Source organism: Sinocyclocheilus anshuiensis, unplaced genomic scaffold (genome assembly GCF_001515605.1).
Source record: "Sinocyclocheilus anshuiensis isolate Anshui unplaced genomic scaffold, SAMN03320099.WGS_v1.1 scaffold1301, whole genome shotgun sequence".
NCBI lineage: Eukaryota > Metazoa > Chordata > Actinopteri > Cypriniformes > Cyprinidae > Sinocyclocheilus > Sinocyclocheilus anshuiensis.
In genome coordinates, this window is record NW_015551135.1 from 265,679 (window position 1) to 284,994 (window position 19,316).

The window sequence follows — 19,316 nt, forward strand, 5'->3', positions numbered from 1 at the left end:
TATATATATATATATACCTATGGTTTGTTGCATTCAAATGAGCTACATGTTTAGAACTTAATGAGAATTATTTTTTGTTTTGAGTAGATAACCAACAGAAAATCAAATGTATGCATTTATGTATGCAAGGCATAATAAAACACATGCACATGATAGTGTTAATTCAGTATTATTTATGTAATATTATAGTATTTTTTAAAATTAGCGTTTAAATATATTTTCAGTTTTCATTTTAATTGACCAATTTTTTGGTCATTTTTATGTGCTTTTGTCATTTTTATTAATTTTTTATTATTACTTCATTAATATTTTTATATAGCTTTAATTTCATTTTTTTATTTAAGGTTTAGTTTTAATCATTTGTGTACTTCAACTTAAACATATTTTATTTCAGTTAGTTGCCATGGGAACATTTATAATTTTCTTTATGTTTTTAAGTACCTTTTCATCTGATATTTATATTTTATTTAATAAAATATAAGCAAGCAACACTTTTGTTTCAAAATCATTCTTATTTAGTGTCCAGTCCAGTAATCTTCCAGTTCTGTTTATTTCATACTGAAAAATGCAGTTATGTCTTGCAGGCTGACCCTACTGCACACATGTTTGCTCTTAGATTCTAACTGTGCTTTTGTGTAATTTCAGTCAAAGAAGAGGAGCTGTATGCCTTTCTCTATAATCCACAACAAAATGAGGAGGACAGGAGACAGGGTTGGGAATTCATCAATGTGGCAAACGACTTCAGCAGGATGGGTCTCTCCAATGATTATTGGGAAATCAGCCACCTCAACAAAGACTATGAGGTACCATCTTCCTATTACTCGACGACCTAGTAATTAGGGGTCGACCGATATGTGTTTTTCAAGGCCGATGCTGATACCGATTATTACAGATCAAGTAGACCGATAACCGATATTTTGAACTGATATATATATGTCTGGTGTAAAAATGAAAATTAATGTCAAAATTAAGAATAACAAGGGCTCTGACAAAAACTGCCTTCCCTGCTGTTGGTTGAGTGTAGTACTCCCACAGTAAACTCTTTATTTTTTGGCAAACAAAGGGTTTACCATTAAAATTAAAACATGGAAGAAATAGCGTATTGTGTGATTATTCTTTTAAACAAAAGTTGTAATAATTGTTGTAGTAGTCAGGGTTTAAAGCAAAAAAAAATATTTTGACTGAAAATTTTTCCTCGGCCAAACCCCATTTCTCAGCCATACCTGTCACACACCCAGTTTAAGAGCAGTGTTTTTCTTCTTGTAATCAGGAGCGCTTGTCCTCCTAATTTAAAAAAATTAAGGAGCACCTTCTGATAAATAATCAAAAATTCTGATCAAAAATTAGCCTTCCTAATATGAGGTGAAGTGATTTAATAATGCTTTCCTGTTTAGGACCATTTCACAATAATCAGCCTAACTCTTTTATCTACTGACCACAATGATAAATATGGTTTAGGTACACTGCCGTTCAAAAGTTTGGGGTAAATTATGTTTTTCTTTCAAGAAATTAATACTTTTATTCAGCAAGACTGCATTAATTTGATTAAAAGTGACAGTAAAGACATTTATAATTTTGCCAAAATTTCTACTGTTTTTTTTTTTAAATAAATGCTGTTCTTCAAACTTCCTATTCATCAAAGAATCCCGAAAAAAATGTTTCCACAAAAATATTAAGCAGCACAACTGTTTTCAACATTGATAATGATAAGAAATGTTTCTTAAGCACAAAATCAGCATATTAGAATGATAAAATATATTAAAATAGAAAACTTTAATTATTTTAAATTGCAACAATACATCAGAGTCTTACTGTTATTTTTGATCAAAGAAATGCAGAAAACATAATCTTAAAGTTTTGAACGGTAGTATTAAAGAGTTTATAAATTATGTTCTAATTATAATTCATAATTTTTTATATTTTGTTCTGTCTCATGGATCTTTCAATTTTTCTCTGTCTCTCTTTCACACAGATCTGTAGCACTTATCCATCTGTCCTAGGACTCCCTAAAAATGTCAGTGTTGCTACGGTAACGGGCAGCGCAAAGTTTAGGAGCCGCGGGCGATTGCCTGTTCTGTCTTACTTTCACAAAGACACAAAGGTATACAAGCACATGCACATAATAGCTCTGTTCCACAACCAATTGAGCTCCCTACCTAGACAGCATTTTAAGGCACCATAGGCAAACTCCTGACACGCAGGCTGTTTCAGACAGTAGATATCATAATTATACTGCCTTTTAAAACATTTGGCCATATTCTAAGGTAACATTGCACGTATCCTTCACAGATAACAGAAATACACTGCAACAAACTGATCACATTCATCAAAGATAGCTGACAGAGTTGAGAGAAAATCTAATTGTAATATAATACATACATATTTTATTCAATGCTGCAAAGTATTGAATAAAAATAGTCGAACCAAATTAATAAATTAAATTAATAATTTAAAAGTAGAATTTAAAAGTAGAAAGATTAAACCTAGAGACTATTAATCACGTTTTTACAGTTTGGGGACATAGAAATGCATCAGTAGGTTTAAACAGGAATGGCAAGAAGTTGTGCCACTAACAACATCATTATCTGTTCTTTGCATTTTGTGGTACTCTCTTGTAGGCTGCGATCTGTCGCTGCAGTCAGCCTTTGTCGGGTTTGACTTCTCGCTGTGTGGAAGACGAGCAGATGCTTCAGGCCATCAGCCAAGCGAACCCCAACTGCCCTTATATATATGTAGTGGACACACGGCCTAAGGTGTGACCTTGAACCTTAACCTTTCTATATACATAAGAGGACAGGTCCAGGATCAGACTTGTAAATGTTTAATTTTAAACTTTCAACCTCAGCTACCCTGGCATATATGTAAGAGACACATAAGTAAATGTAATCTTTCACCCTCTGACACAAAGTACTCTTCTATTTATATGGTCAACTAACAATCAAGGAATCTGACTAGTTAACCATTAAATTCTAGTGTTTCCCTGTACCTGTCAGAGCCATTATGTGCAATTTTTGTATCTATTGCAAATATCGAATATGCTGTTCTATTTATTGTTGCCCATATCATGTTTCACCAGTATAACTGGGGAAACAACATTTCATTCCTTTCCCTGTTATTTAGGAGGCCTTAAACCTTAACCTGACCCTCTGGAGCTATGTGTGCATACATTTGTACATGTCTTTGTCTTTGTCAGTTGAACGCAATGGCGAACCGCGCAGCTGGTAAAGGCTATGAGAATGAGGACAACTACTCCAATATCAGGTTCCAATTCCAAGGAATCGAAAACATCCACGTCATGAGAAACAGCCTACAAAAATTGCTGGAGGGTGAGAGAACACACGTTCTTATTAGTACTGGTATATGCAGTAGCTGGTTAAGTTTATGTTTGTAAGTTGCTCAGTTGAGTGTTGATTGTGCCTTTTAAATCAGTAGTAGATAAAATGATGGTTGGTTGAACCTTTGTTCTTTCAGTGTGCTCTATGAAGTCTCCTTCCATGAGTGACTATCTGACAGGTCTGGAAAACTCTGGCTGGCTGAGGCACATCAAATCTGTGATGGATGCAGGCATGTTCCTCGCCAAGGTACTGACCTCCATGCTATTACTGCATAGAGAGACACCAACACATGTATATTAACAATGATATACTCAGTCATTTTGTTTGCGTTCTAGGCTGTCTGTGAAGAGAGGGCAAGTGTGTTAGTACATTGTTCTGATGGTTGGGACAGAACGGCTCAGGTGTGCTCTTTGTCTTGCATACTGCTGGACCCATACTACAGAACCATTAAAGGCCTCATGGTAATGACCCAGTAACCTATAACCTCTACCCTCAACACAGGACTCCTATGAACTTGAAGTGTACACTCACATGTAATCACACTGTTGGGCAGGTCATGGCTTTGCAAATTAAGTCACCAACTATTCCTGTGTAACTTAATATACACCATCATTCAAAAGTTTTAACATAATTTGTTATGGCAAAGCTGAATTTTCAGTGCTTTGGTGCTTAAGAACATTTTTTATTATCATCAATGTTAAAAACAGTTGTGGTGCTTAATATTTTTGTGGAAACCGTGATCTTTTCAGGATTCTTTCTGATGAATAAAAAGTTCAAACGGACAGCATTTATTTGATATAAAAAATATTTTGTAACAACATAAAAGTCTTCACTGTCACTTTTGACTAATACCTAAAAGTATTAATTTCTTTAAAGAACAATGTACTGACTCCAAACTTTTGAACAGTAGTGTAAATTAAAATGTGAGACACCTAGACTTACTAAAATATTGTAAAATAATAGAATTTAAGTTTGTTGTTTTGGTTTTTTTTTATGTACAGGTTTTAATAGAAAAGGAGTGGATCTCTTTTGGTCATAAATTCAGTCACAGGTATAAACCTTATCACAGCTTTTAAAAACGGCAAATATATAAATATTATTTATCAATAGTATTAAAGGGATAGTTCACCCAAAAATTAAAATGACTCCATGATTTACTCACCCTAAAGCAATCCTAGGTGTATATAACTTTCTTCTTTCAGAAGAATACAATAGGAGTTATATAAAAAAATAAAATAAAGGCCTTCTGAAGTGAAGCGATGCGTTTGTGTAAGAGAAATATCCATATTTAAATCTTTATAAACCGTAATCTTTAGCTTCTGCTAACTGTCGTATGTGTGATCACGAGAGAGTGGCGTTCCATGACGTGAGGAGACTGGTTTTCCTTTGCTGTAAACAAAACTTGGTTCTCATGAGACTAGGAGAGATAACGCTACGCCTACATCCTATTTCATCCGCTGAAACGCCACTCTCTCGTGAATGCGCGAACGACAGTTAGCGGAAGTTTTAAATATGGATATTTGCTTCAGAAGGCCTTTATTAACCCCCCAGAGCTGTGTGGAGTACTTTTTATGATAGATGGATGAACTTTATTGGGCTTCAAAATCTCAACAGCCATTCACTGCCATTATAAAGCTTGGAAGAGCTAGGAGATTTTTTTTTAATATAACTCCCATTGTATTCGTCATATACACCTAGGATGGCTTGAGGGTGAGTAATTCATGGGGTAATTTTCATTTTTGGGTGAACTATCCCTTTAATGATAAATGTTTTAATAATAATATTAATATTTTCAATATTAAAATATTAACACAATATTGCTAAAACATTACAATTACCTTTTGTATACTATAAAAAGGCTAACTTTATTAGTAGTAATCCCTTAATCGTAAGCCATTTTTATCACTACCAAGTCTGTTCATGTTCATTTGTATATATGTGTGTGCTCTAGGTGTGGCCATCTGGACACCGACCCCAAGGAAGTGTCTCCGGTCTTCACCCAGTTCCTGGAGTGTGTGTGGCAGCTGTCAGAACAGTTCCCTTGTGTGTTTGAGTTCAATGAACGTTACCTAATAGAAATACACAATCAAGTCTATGCCTGCCAGTATGGAAACTTCATCGGCAACTGCCAGAAAGAGAGGCTGGAAATAAGGTGAGGATAGAATGCACATACAAACACATTCATGTATGTACAATAATGTTACACTCGACATTGAATGTGTATGCTTCAAAATGAAAGCAAATATTCTTTATTATAAGTAAAACCAAACATACTGTTTGTTTGCTTGATTCCAAGTCTTGAATGATTTTAAAATGCTTTGCTTCACTGTTCTGTGTGGGATTTTAGGTTGCATGAAAAGACGTTTTCATTGTGGCCACATCTTCTGAAGAACCAGCATCTGTATCGAAACCCCTTGTACCGGCGTTCATTAGAGTGCACAGTTCTCAGACCCAGCACTTTACCACTGCACTTCAAGTATGGATACACTCTTAAACATATGAGGCTGTGCCGCTGCAGATTAAAATTAAAAGATGACACTGTGGTGTAATAATCTTTTAAAATTCTTTTGTGAGATCAAATGAATGTGATTTGTGTCTAAAGTAATTTGATTTGTCTGGTGTTTACTAAATAGTTTTGCACCAAATTTGTATTTGTGTGTGTTTCCCAGGTTCTGGTGTGGGATGTATAATTACTATGACAGAGGCATGCACCCAAAACAGTCTGTTCTAGACCAGCTGCTGTCCCTCACACAGAAGCAGGTAGAAGGAGAGAGAACCATGACTGAATTACAGAGAGTAAGAGGGGTTGTGGGAGTGGTAGATTTTGTCAGGGTGGAGAGGTATTTGACTGACATGACGCTGTCTCCATCTCATCCATTTACAGCAGCTGGCTGTTGCAGATGGAGTTCTCCCTGATCCATCTGGACCAATCAACACACCTGCGGAACAGGACAGTCCACGTCAGGAGACTCCCACCGCTCCTGTTGACCAATCAAATGGAAGTTGCGCTCCTTTGATTAATGGAGGCGCAGAGGAGGCGGGTCCAAGAGCTGAAAAGTGCAATGAGAAAGAAGGGGCGGAGCCAGCAGCCACCAAACACGATCTGACCTCCTCTAAAGACAAACCTGTTTCTGTGGAAACCGAACATTCCAAAGAGGAGGTACAAGAATCGTCTTGAGTCTCCATAGTAACAGAACAGACATTTTGACTGAGACCCCAAAGAACAAATGTCCGGATTTTTGAAAAGATGCATACAGTACTGTTTCCACAACTGAAGCTACTGTAATGCAAAAAAAAAACAAAAAAACATTCAAATTGCAGCGTTCTGCCACAAGTTTGTGATTTTTTTTAATACCGTTGTTTATTAGATTTTTCGAGCACTGGGTGGATGCTTGTGCCCTGTTATATCTGTTCTGAACAGTCCTGAAATGTTCTGTTTGTTTTTGTGGACTTCAGTGTGCTTGTTGGCCTACAGACCATGAGGATTGAAGCTATATGCTTTGATCGAAGGCAGTCAGAATCATCTACATTTTGTTTAAATGCCGCTCTGATCAAATTTGGCCTCATTTCATTGTACAGTAGACTGTTTTTTTAATGTCTTTGTTTTAGTAATACTTTCCATATAATATGTGTAGTACATTTGAAAACCAGACTCTGATACTGATTTATTCAGTCACATAAGCAGCTGATGTGAAATTCAGGTTGATAAAGGGAACACATTGTTAAAAAATGGATCAAATTGATTATCAGTGTTTTTTTGCACAAAGGGCTTAGTATTATTTTTGTGGTGTTCTTTATTGCAAATGCGGTTCATTTCGCATGAAAAGCAACACTGCTGAAATGCTGCTTATTGATTGCAATAGGATGTCACATTGTTTGAGCCAAGCTCTAATGCCAAACAAATAATTTGATGCACATAAAAATATTTGAGGAATATTGCTTATGTTCTTTCAATCTTTTTAGATTGAATTAGAAAAAATATTTTCTATTGATTAAATGTACAGCAATAGTCAAAAGGGAATTTTGAAATAAGCAATGAGAGGGATACCACTGAAAATGACAGAATGTGGTTACAATACATCTATTGCTTTTAAACCTGAGAAGAGTTTTGCTCTGTGTGATAATCATGTCAGCTCATTTTATACACGCTTATTTTGATCATTGCACTGTTTTGTACCGCTTTTGTACCATATATTAAATTCGAATTTGTTTTCTTTAAATAAATATAGATTTTAGTAAAAAAAAAAAAAGTGCGTTATGTTATGCGATTATATAATTTGCATAATGTTTGTGGACTACACTAAGCACACTCATATAAAACAGGTATGACTGAATCCAGTGGCGGTGTGTGCGCGCACAGCGCCCCCTCTGGCCGCCCACCGAACAGTTTCCGCTGTTTACTGCTCGTCAGTATTATTTGGCTTATTAGCTCGGTGAGTGGCCTTGAGGCGGAAACACACTTAAAATATCTACTATATGCTTATGTTGTATATGTGTAGTAGTTTATACCTTAAAAATGCGTGTTTGTTTGACAGCAGGTCAGAAAGAGCGAGTCAAACTCTGCGTTGTTTTCAGATAACGTTACTGGAGTTAAATCCACCGAGCTCCAAGAGCCGGTGAGTACATTTCCTCCCGAATGGGATCAGTATTACTCTCAGCTGAGTTTATTCGCATATAAAAGCATTTAAAAATCTAGATCTGCTTGTATTTATGAGGTTAATCTCGTTTGCTAGCCGGCTAACTGACCGTGGATGCTTGCTAGTAACTTCGTCGTCGTTAAAGCTAATGCAGATAATAAATGAGGTTCATGACAAAGCGTTCCGATTTTTTAAAACCTTGCTTAAACGCTGTCAAGATATTACTATAATATAATCACAATCTACTCATAAATAACAATAATATCCCAATATAAGGGTTTGTTGTTATGCAAAACTGAACTGCGTGCAACACTTAACGTAACGTAAGTGAAGGCAATTCATCCTGAATACTCAAGGCTCAAACCCTAGTGAACTGTACCTAGACAGCATTTTTGGGCATTGTCTAGGTAGGCAGCTCACTATTTTGCTGTTATTTTCAACAGTCATACAGAGGCACTCATCTGTGCATAAACTTTTTTCTCTGCAGTTCTCCTCTATGCTCCAGCTGCGGCCGGTGGAGGAGGATGAATCAGCTGCTGAGAGTCTGGAACTGAACCGAGCTGTGGCTGACAATGACCATTTCCTGCTGGCCGAGCTACTTTCACAAGAACGTTACAGGAAGTGCATTAATCAGCAGAGCGGTTGGGGGATCCCAGGTACCCCGTTACGTATGGCTGCATCAAAAGGTACGTGTGTCACCCTTCCATGCACTCTCTGATGTCACATCTGAGTTTGTTGTCCACCACGACCACAACGCAGCAATTATTTGCCCTGTAGGTCACCTGAGGTGCCTGCAGTTGCTCCTGGCCCATGGGGCAGAGGTAGACAGACTTGATGTTAAAGCCCAGACCCCTCTTTTCACTGCTGTGTGTGGGCGTTACCTGAGCTGTGTGCTCGCGCTTCTCCGTGCCGGAGCTAATCCGAATGGAAGTCACCTGAACAACAGCTCGCCCGTGCTCACTGCCGCCCGAGAGGGCGACCCGGAGATCCTCCGCCAGCTGCTTCAGCACGGGGCGGAGGTCAATGCCAGGTCAAAGGTGACGCTGTGGGCCTCAGGGGTTGCTGTGTGCAGCGGGCCGCTTTACCTGTCAGCCATATATGGGCACCTGGATTGCTTCAAAATGTTGCTGTTATATGGGGCAGAGCCGAACTATAACAGTCTGGAAGAGAAAGTGATCGGCAGGGCCACGCAGCAGAAGACAGTCCTGGAATTGTGTTTGAGACACGGCTGTGGAGTCGAATACATTCAACTGCTCATTGACTTTGGGGCAAACGTCTACCTGCCGACCCTCATTATAGAAAAGAGCACCAAACAGAACGAAGCTCTTGAGCTGTTGCTGAAAGAGCGAGGTGAGAGAAGTTTAAGCAGTATTGTAGCATTGTTTTTTTTTTTTTTTAATTGCCATTGGTTTTGTATGGAATTAAAAAAAAAATAGTTTGTTAAACTTAAACAAAAATTATACATTTTGCCTTGGCAACTAACTGAAATAAATACATTTAAGTTGAAGTACTAAAATTACTGAAATTAAAATAAATTAAAGCTAAATAAAATATATATAAAAAAGAAGAAAAACGTATAAAAATGACAAAAGCACATAAAATTACTTCAACTAAAATTAAATAAAAAATTAAGGTTAATTTTAAATTAATTCAAAATGAACAAATACTATTAGTATATAAATAATAATAAAATAACACTGATTATCATGTGATCTTTTTTGTTTTTTTAATTCTCTCTTTTTTTGTTTACAGGGTGTCCGAAGACTCTTGCATCTCAGTGTAGATTGGCCATTCGTAGACACCTGATACAGGTGAACAAGATTCAGTCATTGGACTCTCTGGAGATTCCACCCAGGCTCATCGACTATCTCAAACACAACCCTATGAACAGTGTATTGGTTTACTGACAAAACAGAGTACAATCCACTGTGCCTTTACTAAAGGACAGACTCAATCACTCACACACGGACTGGACTGGTAGACCATATAGACATCAGAGGGAGTCGAAACAGACAGAAGATCTGGACTAATGACGTGGACTCGCTCGTATGCAATCTCACAGACGGACCGATACACTGCTAACAACCCTGGTTTACATGTATGGAGTGTGTTAAACATCCTCATAAATGAATTTGCTTTAATGTCCTTCAAATTAGACTGTGTAATATTACCAGAAGTGTTGTTGTAAATTCTTTTGAACTATGCATTGTCGTACAGTCTGTTCTGCCTTTTCAAGATCATGTGGAAGTTTTCATTTCTCATACTAAATTCAGCAATGATATTTACAGAATCATTAGTGTTTTGTTTATCAGTAGCAGCTTGATGAAGGATGTAAAAATGTTGGTAACTGGCTTATTAATCTTAATATGATGTATAAAATCCACTGTGATGTACTTGTATAAATGAATCCCTTGTTTAGAGCAGATGGACACTTCCAACAGATGTCATGTAACCTCCATTGTGCAGGTAGCATGTAATGGAGATCATTCTGTTCCTGTGAGGTTAAAGACATCAGTTCCAGAGCAAGTCCTCAGAAGGATTTATAGCATAGGTATTGAAGTATCTTGCTTGAGCATTAAAAAGTACAACAGTCTGTGCTAAATGGGATATACAGTACATATGCAGGTGTATTTTGAAAATATAATTATAGTATGGATGACATCGGGCTTGTTAATTGTTCATAAAATTGAACTGCTGAACATCAGAATGTTTATCAGTGTTGTTTCATCTATATTTACATTTATGGGGTAATTTGAGGTGCCAGTTTCCATATAGTTTTTTTTTCCACTTCATAAAATAATGCTATTGCACTGATGTGGAAAACTCAAAGTGCTAACATTTAGCTGAAAGGAGCTGAGATACACAAAAACATACCAAATACAGACTAGACCGGTGTCAATTTATTATTATTATTTATATGCTGTTATAGTATTCAATATTTTGAATTCGCATTTGTATATTTTCAGTTTTCATTTTAATTAGTTTACTTCTAGTAGTTATGTTTTGTGCTTTTGCCATTATTTTTTAAACATTTCTATTTTGCTTCATTCTTATTTCAGTTTTGGTATGTTTTTCATGTAATTTATTTCAATGAGCAAAAATATTTTTCAATAAGAACACTGCAACAACACAAACTTTTTGATTCCAAGGACCCCCATGCCTTTCTAAAATAAAAAGGCAGCAAAATGAAAAAAAAAAGGCTTTTATATTGTCATTGTACTTTTCACAAAAAAATATAGTTCAAATACAATTTTATTTTGGTGGCAAAGAGTAACCTAACACATTAAATTTGACATACCCTAAAACACGTTTAGTAAAATCAGATTTTTTTTCCCTCTCAAATTTTCTGTGGACCCCCAAGGCCTGTTGCAGATTAATTACCCGATCACAGTTTAACCAGAGGTGTGTTGCAGCAAAACTCAAGGTATTTATAATGTTAATTACTGTTAATTAGTAAATTACGTGTTAATTGTTTATATAATTTTATTGTATAGCCTATTGTTATTATGTCTTTTATTACCTTTACACATTACCTCTTTTTGTTTTTTTATTATTTTTTATTTATTTTTTTTCCTTTGACTGCTTTTTATAGTGCATGCCAAGACAGTACATTGAATACCATGGTACTACACTTCCCAAAATGCACGTAGCACGGAAACGCCTCCAGCCGCTCCAGCGCTCAATGAACAAAGTGAATCACAGCCGCGAGCCCCTGCAGCGTGTGGTTAGGAAGATGGGTGGGAAACAGATGTATAAAAGTATTCCAGTTTTCATAAAAGAGGGTAGATATATAATGACTAATGAAGAAAAGGCAGAGGAATTCGTAGAAGCATTCGTTAAGGTTCATAGTAATAATAATAATATATCGGAAAGTATGAAAGTACAGAGGGAACACATTTTGAAAGAGAATCCTAATGTGTTGGTTCGAGCAGGATCTGTATAGAACACTCTAACCTTAATTATTCATTGCATATAATAGGAAAAAAGTGAGGCGGATAGCTGCAGTTACTGTGGAATAACAGAAACAGTTGAACATGTGCTCTTACATTGTGAGGCATATAATAGACAAAGAAAGCAACTTGTTGAAAAACTAAGAGATATGGAAATCAATGACATTTCAGTTATGAATATATTTCAGAATGCACAGAAGCATCTAAGGGTGTATGGTTTTCTTCTAAAATATCTGAGAGATACAGATTTGATTAGAATAATTTTTTTTTTTTTTATATTAGTAGTATTTAATATGTTCGTTCATCGAGGCCTCACACTCCATCCCAGTAGGTGGCGGAAATGCACCTTAAGCTGGTTTGCCAACCGCCATTAAACACAAAAGAAGAAGAAGAAGCCCCTGCAGCGTTACGCGAGGACAGAGCACATCACTGCACGCTCGGGCGGAAAAGATGGAAAAATAAGGCGAGTATCGCTAATGTATCTATTTCTGTGTATTATTCGCTCATTGACTGTGAACGTACGTGAGTGTTCACGCAGAAACAGCTGTTTGTGAATGCAAGTTACGCGTATATCAGTGAAGCGGTCGCGAGCTGGTTAGCGTCTGGGCTAGCGCGCGTCAGTTGCGCGTTTAATCGCAGTGATGGTGTGCAGCTGGGGACTCTGTGTGCAGTCTTTTAATAGAAGTTCTTTTCGATACTAATAACAGTTTCACTGCAACAATTGGCCCATGGGGTGTAGTTCTTTGTACTGGACGCTATATCAGTATTGTGTTTCTCTTTTGTTTATGATGTACATACAGTGAGAGTTCAGGCCCGATTACTTCAGTCAGCTTTTAAGGATTAATCCAGCGGAACTTCAGTCACATTGTGTGTTGCATTGCAGGACTCATTCAGGTTGCAACACTTCACTGTCATCGGTTTTGTTGTAGGTTAGCCTGTCTACTTCTGTGGTTAAGAAAAATCTTAAATTTTAATCCAATTATTTCCACCTAAATGAGCAAACGAAATGTACTCATTCCATAGCCCAGTGACAAACTGCATGATAGTACATTTTGTTCTTGGTGATGATAGCTGTAACCACTGGGGAAACAACAGTGCAAGTAATGCACAAGACATGGTAAAGTAACACATAAGTAAATAATTATGTGGAAAACATAAAAAATAAAACATGGATTTATTATTGGTTTGATTCATTTAATGGGGAAAAAAAACCTTATATGGTGAATTTATTATATTGAATGAATTTATATGGTGGTTACCTAGTCAGAATAGGGCTTTGTGCTTTCTCACTTGTCAAATTTGCCTTGGTCAAAATTGCCATGGTCTAAAGGAGCCCAAGGAATCTTATTAATATATTCGTAATAGACCCCTTAAATAGTTATATATTTACCAAATGTAGTATATTTTGATTTTTGAAAGGTTTTACTTGCTTTTTTATGGAGCTGACTTAAATGAGTTGGGACATTCTAATATGCTTTATGCAGTAAGACAGTAGTGATAAATTTCAGTATATACTTGAATAAACTCATTGAGTACATTAAGGCATGGTAACTGTTTTCATAATTGTTTTATGGCGGGAAAACGCAGTATAAAACTGTGCACATTGTATTCAGTTTCTGTGCTCTTTTCCTCGCCTGTATATAGAGTGGTTTGTCAGTGACATGTATGAAGGAATTTGGTGTTAAGTATATTAAACCTCAATGAGGTATGTTTGCTGTAACTCCACAGCTCAGAAGTCAGAGTGTTAGTTTAGCACCTAGGACAATCTCAAAGTGAGATGGTGGCAGGAGTGTTCCTTGTGTTATGTTGTGTTGTAAACAAAATCTTAATGTTCACATTTTTTTTTCAGAAAAAAACCCAAAAGTTTATTCAGTCCTTAAACCTTGTTTGCAAGGTCATATCTGGCATTATCATGGAGCTGTGCAAATGGGCATCTCACAACTTTCAGTGTTTGAGTAAATTGTTTTTGCAAATGTTTCTTAATAAATATGTGTCTTAGTTCTATTTTTTCTTATTTTGACTGTTTCTAATGATGTGTCTTAATTTCTGTTACTTTCACAGGTATAACATGTCTTATAAACACAGTCCCCATAACTTCCAGCCTGGCTCTCAGGGTGGAGTATTTACAACAGACATGCTCCATTAGTCACAGTCATCTGTGTCACTATGGAGACCACCACAGGAAGTGAGGTTGGTGGTGCAATAGGGGGTCCACAGTCAGACTCTGTTTCCCATGACACCCCTCAACCTCAGTCACCCCCTTCTGTGAAAATAAGGAAGACGGCTTTCAAGTTTTTTGGAGGTCGGAAGAGCATCTGTGTTCTGCCCAGCTTTTTCGGTGGCCGAGGCAGAAGTCAAAGAAAGGGTTCGTCAAAAACAGGTGTTACCAAGAGCCAGACATATGATGGGGTGAGCCGAGCATGCTGGGAAGATTTGGGCAGAGGTAGCAGTGAAGTGGCCTCAGTGGACTTTGAGTTTTGCACCTCCAGTGACCCTCAGAAATCACAGGAGGATCATGGGAAGTCTCAGTCTCTACCCCGACAGCGCAGAGGTCTTCGGGGTCTTTTCAGCAGCATTCGGAGACACAGGAAAAACAAAAATGCTGAACTAGAAAAGCGGGAGGCACTCGAAATGTCTTCAAGCTTCCATGCAGAAATAGTGCCCAGTGCCCTGTCGAGCGTCAGTGACCGTAGCGATAACCATGGCGACAGTCAGGGGGAAGAGTTGGTGCCAGATGTGCCTAATCAAACCACAGGCAGTGAGTATGAACTGCCATTGGCTGCCACTGAATGTAAGAAAGATGTAACGCTAGTGCCTGAGAAAAGGAGAAGCAGAGTGGAGGTGGATAAGAGGAAGAGAGCAAAAGATGAGGAGAATAAGTGGGAGGAGATGCAAAATGAGAGACGGGAAGGACTGACGACATATCATCAGCCCTTGTGTGCCGAGTCAGAACTGGATCGCTTGGCTGAGCAGAATGTGGACATTCCCGATGGGGAGCCTCCTGCTGCATCCTGCTCCTCTGAAAACTTAATCTTTGGTGATGTTTCATCATTGAAAAGTTTTGATTCCCTGACAGGTTGCGGAGACATCATTGCAGACCAGGATGATGTCAGTGTCGCTGAGAGCTCAGTGTCTGCCGAGAGAGGCAGCCGAAATGCAGGAAAACGGAGCTCGTGTTTTGTCACATATCAAGGTGGAGGGGAAGAGATGGCAACTCCCGATGAGATAGATGCGGATTACTTGCAGAGCTTATGGGAGTGTGAAACTAGTAATGAAGTCTGCTATGTACCTTCAGACAGGGGCTCAGATAGCCCTTCACTCACTCCCGATCAGCAAATCAGCTCCATCCATGTTACTTCTGACAGCAGCCCACTGGGAATCACAGAAACAGCCCTCACTCCTGTTGATCTATTAAGCCCACAGAGTGATCGGCAGGAATCGGTACCCAACAGCGATGAGGGATACTATGACTCCACCACGCCAGGTATGGAGGAGGAGAGCAGAGAACGTCCACACCAGGAAAGGCTTCCACGGGATAGCTACAGTGGTGATGCCCTTTATGAACTTTTTGAGCCTGACGATCGCCTGCTCAGCCCTGCTCTTCCTCCCAAGGATGCCCACTCATTTGTTGGTGCAGCCCTGCAGGGTGATAAGGGTCCAACAAACGCTCTGTATGCCCTGGCATCCTCTGACCTAGAGACAGGAACCATGGAGACGGAGGAGGAGCGTCTGAACAAGATCCAGCATGCCCTTCTGTGCTGTGAGCTCCAGAATCTCAGAAGCCCATCCAAAGATCAGCTTCTGTTCCATGCTGACTGCTTCTACGATGACTCGAGCCTTTCCGCAGGCAACGGTAAGATGGTTTTGGAAGAAGTTATCAATCAGTGCTATCCCCAATTACCATCAAGATCCCAAGCTGTAAAAGAGCCGGTCCCTCTCAGCAGGGGTAAAATGCAGGAGACTCCATTGTTTGCACCCCGTGCCGATTCAGGTTTTAGTCCACATGTCACTGAGACAACCAGAGAGCAGCCTCAATCTGAGGATCAGAGCCCATTACTACCCACCAGAGGCTGCAGCCAATCCCAAGAAGAGCTGATGGTCTGTTTCTCCCAAGCGCTTGTGGATTTCACAAAGAACACCCGGCTTCACCGCAACTCAACTGAGAGTCTTGATGGCTCAGAGTCGAGTTCTCCTTTTGGACCAAGTCTGAGCACCCTGCCCGCCATTGTCACATTTGATGTGGTTGACATGGAGAATGAGGGTGAATGTGAGCAGCAGACTGAGCTTGTTGAGGAGGAGGAAGAGTTGGCATCTCCTTACGAACCCTTCGAGGATGATGGATGTTACCTTCAGCAAGACGCCTTTGCTGAGTGTGACCAGCGTTCTTTCGATGCCTATGAACAAAGTCTGTTGTTAAGTAATGCTTGGGGCATCGCAAGCCTTCCTCGACACCTCAGTTTGGGTCGACCTTGTCCACCTGTCCCTTCCCCATTAGCACTAAATCGTCGCAGTCGCTCTCTTGACACGGACAGTCTGGAGTTTCAGACAAGTGATCTTTACACGACTGTTACCAACTGTGACTTAAAGGGGGCTACGTTTTCACAGCGTAGGACTGCTGATTGTATTGATATGGTATTACCGCAACAACCCTGCAGGGTTAATGTTGATAGTTGGAGGTGGGGCTGTGGGCGGGGTTTTGACTCCTCCATCTCTTCTCAGCAAGAACCGAAGTTGCCACATGTGGGCCAAGCAACTGTAAGACCTTCACATCTCCCCCTAAAGAACAACTGCCATGAGCGTAACCTCCCTGGTGCCACTAGAGCCGATGGTGATGGGGAGATTTTGTTCGGGGGAGGCGATGCGCTTTATCCCTGCAGTTACCCCCCTACAGGCATGCAGTGGAAGAATCGACCAGTCGGGGTCACTCAGGGTATGCCCCATGTTCGCTCTGAGCAATTGTCAGACCATCGAGAAATTCCCATAAAGAACCGGAAGGGGCAACTTGAAGGTGGCTTCACCCCTGCCCCACCCAAATTATAAACAATCTCTTCCACTCAAAATAAAACAATAATGACAAGTCTCGTCAACAAAGATGATTCTGGATATTTACTGACACTCTTGAATTGTATCACACTCACACACACACTGTAGTTGCTGTTACTGCCGGATAAGCTATTGTATTCTTTTGTGATGTACTGTGTAGTTTTTGAGCTATGTTTTAGTTTCTGTGAGTTTAAGAGGATGTGTATTTGTACCTGTATTTGTTACAGCATTACTCAGCAGGTGCTGTCTATATATAGATGCCAAAATGCTTTGCATTTATGTAGCCTGGTAATGCCATTGAAATTGATTCATTTTGTTTGGATGTTTTGAATATGTTTTAATTATATTTGCAAAAAGACAGCAATGCTATAAATTACTTATTTTAGCATAAGAATGGAAACCTTCATTAGCTCATTGAAACCAATATCATCTTGTTCAAGTATCAAAATTTGAACAAATACTTTTTTTAATACAACACTTTTTTTAATTTGAAAATATGCTGTATGTTTCAAGGTTTTAATGTTTACATCTTGGAACGTCTTAAACGTTTTGTTTAGCTAGTCACATTTGTTTTATATGGTCGTTTTTGGCATAGCACACACTACATTCATAGGAAAAATGCCTGTTAAATCAGTGGCATTTTGGCCAACATCCCTGATACATTTCTGTACATTATTTACTGAAGACTTCAGGATGTGAGTGTAGTCTGTGTAGAATCTGGTTTATTTCCTTTTTTTTTGCTGCTAAACAGTATGTGATTGTTTGGGATTACATAATGCACTGTATTAACTGAATGGATATCTGAATATTTGAATATTCTCTGCATATATTCAACTCAGATCTGGCCTAAAGTCTTCAGTAAATATGATCTATGTAGTTGATAATCAAAGGGTACTATCTTGAGTCATTTGAGACAGAATGTCAGTAAAGCCTTTAATGACGTTATGTGATGGTTCTGTGCTGTTGTACTACAGTCACGATCATCTACCGTCATCAGAATGCCAAAGTCAGCTTAATGCACTTACCATTTTTATAACCAGTGCTTGTATTCAGCTCTTAAGAATGAATCATCCGTTGTGTTTCCCTGCAGATGAATCTAGTGCTGTTCTATAATTAATGCTTTGTTCTTTTTTTTTCTTGCATTTGGTACATTTGTGTGACTGAAAATGATTGTGCATACCCCATTTTTTTGTGAAATCAGAAAACCAAAAGCATTTTTTCCTCTTTTTTTATTTTAATACACAAGGATGTACATACACAGACAAAGAAAGTTAGAACATCTCAGTAAAACTTGACATTCATTAGCCTCAATGTTGCCATTTTCAAAAGGTTTAAACACATATCAATCACATCGGACCCCTGACACAATCTTTTTCCACACAGCAATCAACACTGACTGGAAATAAACCCTTGGGACATCAATACTGCAACTTCTTGAATGTTTTTTTAGTACCATCAGAAGTGCTGTAGTTTGCTATCGCAGTTGATTTGTGATTAGTGCTGCAGCCTTAGGTCATTATTTGGCCTTGTATGCAGTGTCGGTAAAGCCACAAAACTTTTTGAGTCCTTTGAGCATGTTTTTTTTTAAATTATTATTAAATTCTATGCTTTATTGAAGCGCTTCTGGTATTTGGGACCCTAATGACTTAGGATGTTATCTTTTTCCTATACTCACTGTCAGTGTTGGGAAGGTTACTTTGGAAATGTAATAGGTTACAGATTACAAGTTACCCTACTTAAAATGTAATAAGTAGTGTAACTTTTCAATTACTTTATTAAAGTAATGTAACTGATTACATTTGATGACTTTTCTAAATTTCTAATGTTTCACTCATAACTGTCAGGCTTTCGAAATCCTTCATCACTTTAATTAAGATTATAATATTTGAATTTTAAAGGAGACATTGGATGCAAAATATCTTAATTTGGGTATAAATGTGTCTTTGCAGTGTGTGGACACAACCACCTTACAATAATCCCCCAAAAACCTAAACAGTCAATTATAAAGCCATTTTGATTTTGGAGTGAATACCAGCACTCTCTTCCACCTTCAATACCACGATGGAGGTGAGACCCTTGAGCAAGGCACCAAACCCCCAACTTTGTTGGTGTGTGTTTACGGTGTGTGTGTTCACTGCTGTGTACACTTGGATGGGTTAAATGCAGAGCACAAATTCTGAGTATGGGACACCATATTTAGCCACGTCAATTCAATTCACTTTCACTAAATCCGTTTATGTCTGGCTGCGCAAATCATTTTACTCCAGACTGCTTTCTGAGTGAGGGACAATTCAAGGCAGGTTTTGTTAAAAAGTTAAAACTCAAGGATGGATCAGTACCCATTGTTCATG

General features: G+C 38.4%; 3 protein-coding genes across 8 annotated transcripts in view; all 3 read left to right on the top strand.

The window, feature by feature from the left end:
• LOC107663233 (myotubularin-related protein 8-like) overlaps nt 1-7,514 on the top strand; it is a 10,601-nt gene extending 3,087 nt beyond the window's left edge. Inside the window, exons 4-14 of one of the 2 annotated variants that reach the window (XM_016453417.1) lie at nt 646-803; nt 1,973-2,101; nt 2,619-2,753; nt 3,194-3,326; nt 3,472-3,581; nt 3,671-3,796; nt 4,337-4,386; nt 5,287-5,487; nt 5,683-5,811; nt 6,005-6,131; nt 6,220-7,514. In XM_016453417.1, coding sequence (XP_016308903.1) covers nt 646-803; nt 1,973-2,101; nt 2,619-2,753; nt 3,194-3,326; nt 3,472-3,581; nt 3,671-3,796; nt 4,337-4,386; nt 5,287-5,487; nt 5,683-5,811; nt 6,005-6,131; nt 6,220-6,513 — 1,592 coding nt within the window. In that variant the 3' untranslated portion in view covers nt 6,514-7,514. The remainder of the gene's footprint in view (nt 1-645; nt 804-1,972; nt 2,102-2,618; nt 2,754-3,193; nt 3,327-3,471; nt 3,582-3,670; nt 3,797-4,336; nt 4,387-5,286; nt 5,488-5,682; nt 5,812-6,004; nt 6,132-6,219) is intronic. The other variant, XM_016453418.1, reaches the window with a different exon arrangement.
• A 179-nt stretch (nt 7,515-7,693) lies between these two features.
• Nucleotides 7,694-10,861, top strand: asb12a (ankyrin repeat and SOCS box-containing 12a). 3 transcript variants are annotated; one of them, XM_016453410.1, is made up of 4 exons: nt 7,694-7,768; nt 8,460-8,658; nt 8,750-9,322; nt 9,725-10,861. In XM_016453410.1, the coding sequence occupies exons 2-4, from the start codon at nt 8,469-8,471 to the stop codon at nt 9,877-9,879; spliced, it is 918 nt and encodes a 305-aa protein (XP_016308896.1). In that variant the 5' UTR covers nt 7,694-7,768; nt 8,460-8,468; the 3' UTR covers nt 9,880-10,861. The 3 variants fall into 3 exon arrangements, with proteins under 3 accessions (XP_016308896.1, XP_016308898.1, XP_016308897.1); XM_016453412.1 differs by lacking the exon at nt 7,694-7,768 and adding an exon at nt 7,797-7,951; XM_016453411.1 differs by lacking the exon at nt 7,694-7,768 and adding an exon at nt 7,983-8,379.
• Nucleotides 10,862-12,669: 1,808 nt separating this feature from the next.
• amer1 (APC membrane recruitment protein 1) lies at nt 12,670-18,387 on the top strand. Of its 3 annotated transcripts, none has more exons than XM_016453406.1 (2): nt 12,670-12,847; nt 13,984-18,387. In XM_016453406.1, exon 2 carries the CDS (start codon nt 14,089-14,091, stop codon nt 16,960-16,962), a length of 2,874 nt encoding a protein of 957 aa, XP_016308892.1. In that variant the 5' UTR covers nt 12,670-12,847; nt 13,984-14,088; the 3' UTR covers nt 16,963-18,387. The 3 variants fall into 3 exon arrangements, with proteins under 3 accessions (XP_016308892.1, XP_016308893.1, XP_016308894.1); XM_016453407.1 differs by having other exon boundaries at nt 12,670-12,816; XM_016453408.1 differs by having other exon boundaries at nt 12,833-12,851.
• Nucleotides 18,388-19,316: the final 929 nt, after the last annotated feature.

Bases quoted from the DNA above. Each gene is read 5' to 3' on its own strand.
- amer1 (XM_016453406.1), top strand. From the start codon at position 14,089: ATGGAGACCACCACAGGAAGTGAGGTTGGTGGTGCAATAGGGGGTCCA.
- asb12a (XM_016453410.1), top strand. From the start codon at position 8,469: ATGCTCCAGCTGCGGCCGGTGGAGGAGGATGAATCAGCTGCTGAGAGT. The intron at 8,659-8,749 runs GTACGTGTGTCA...TTTGCCCTGTAG, and splicing joins ACGTATGGCTGCATCAAAAG to GTCACCTGAGGTGCCTGCAG. The intron at 9,323-9,724 runs GTGAGAGAAGTT...TTTTGTTTACAG, and splicing joins GCTGTTGCTGAAAGAGCGAG to GGTGTCCGAAGACTCTTGCA.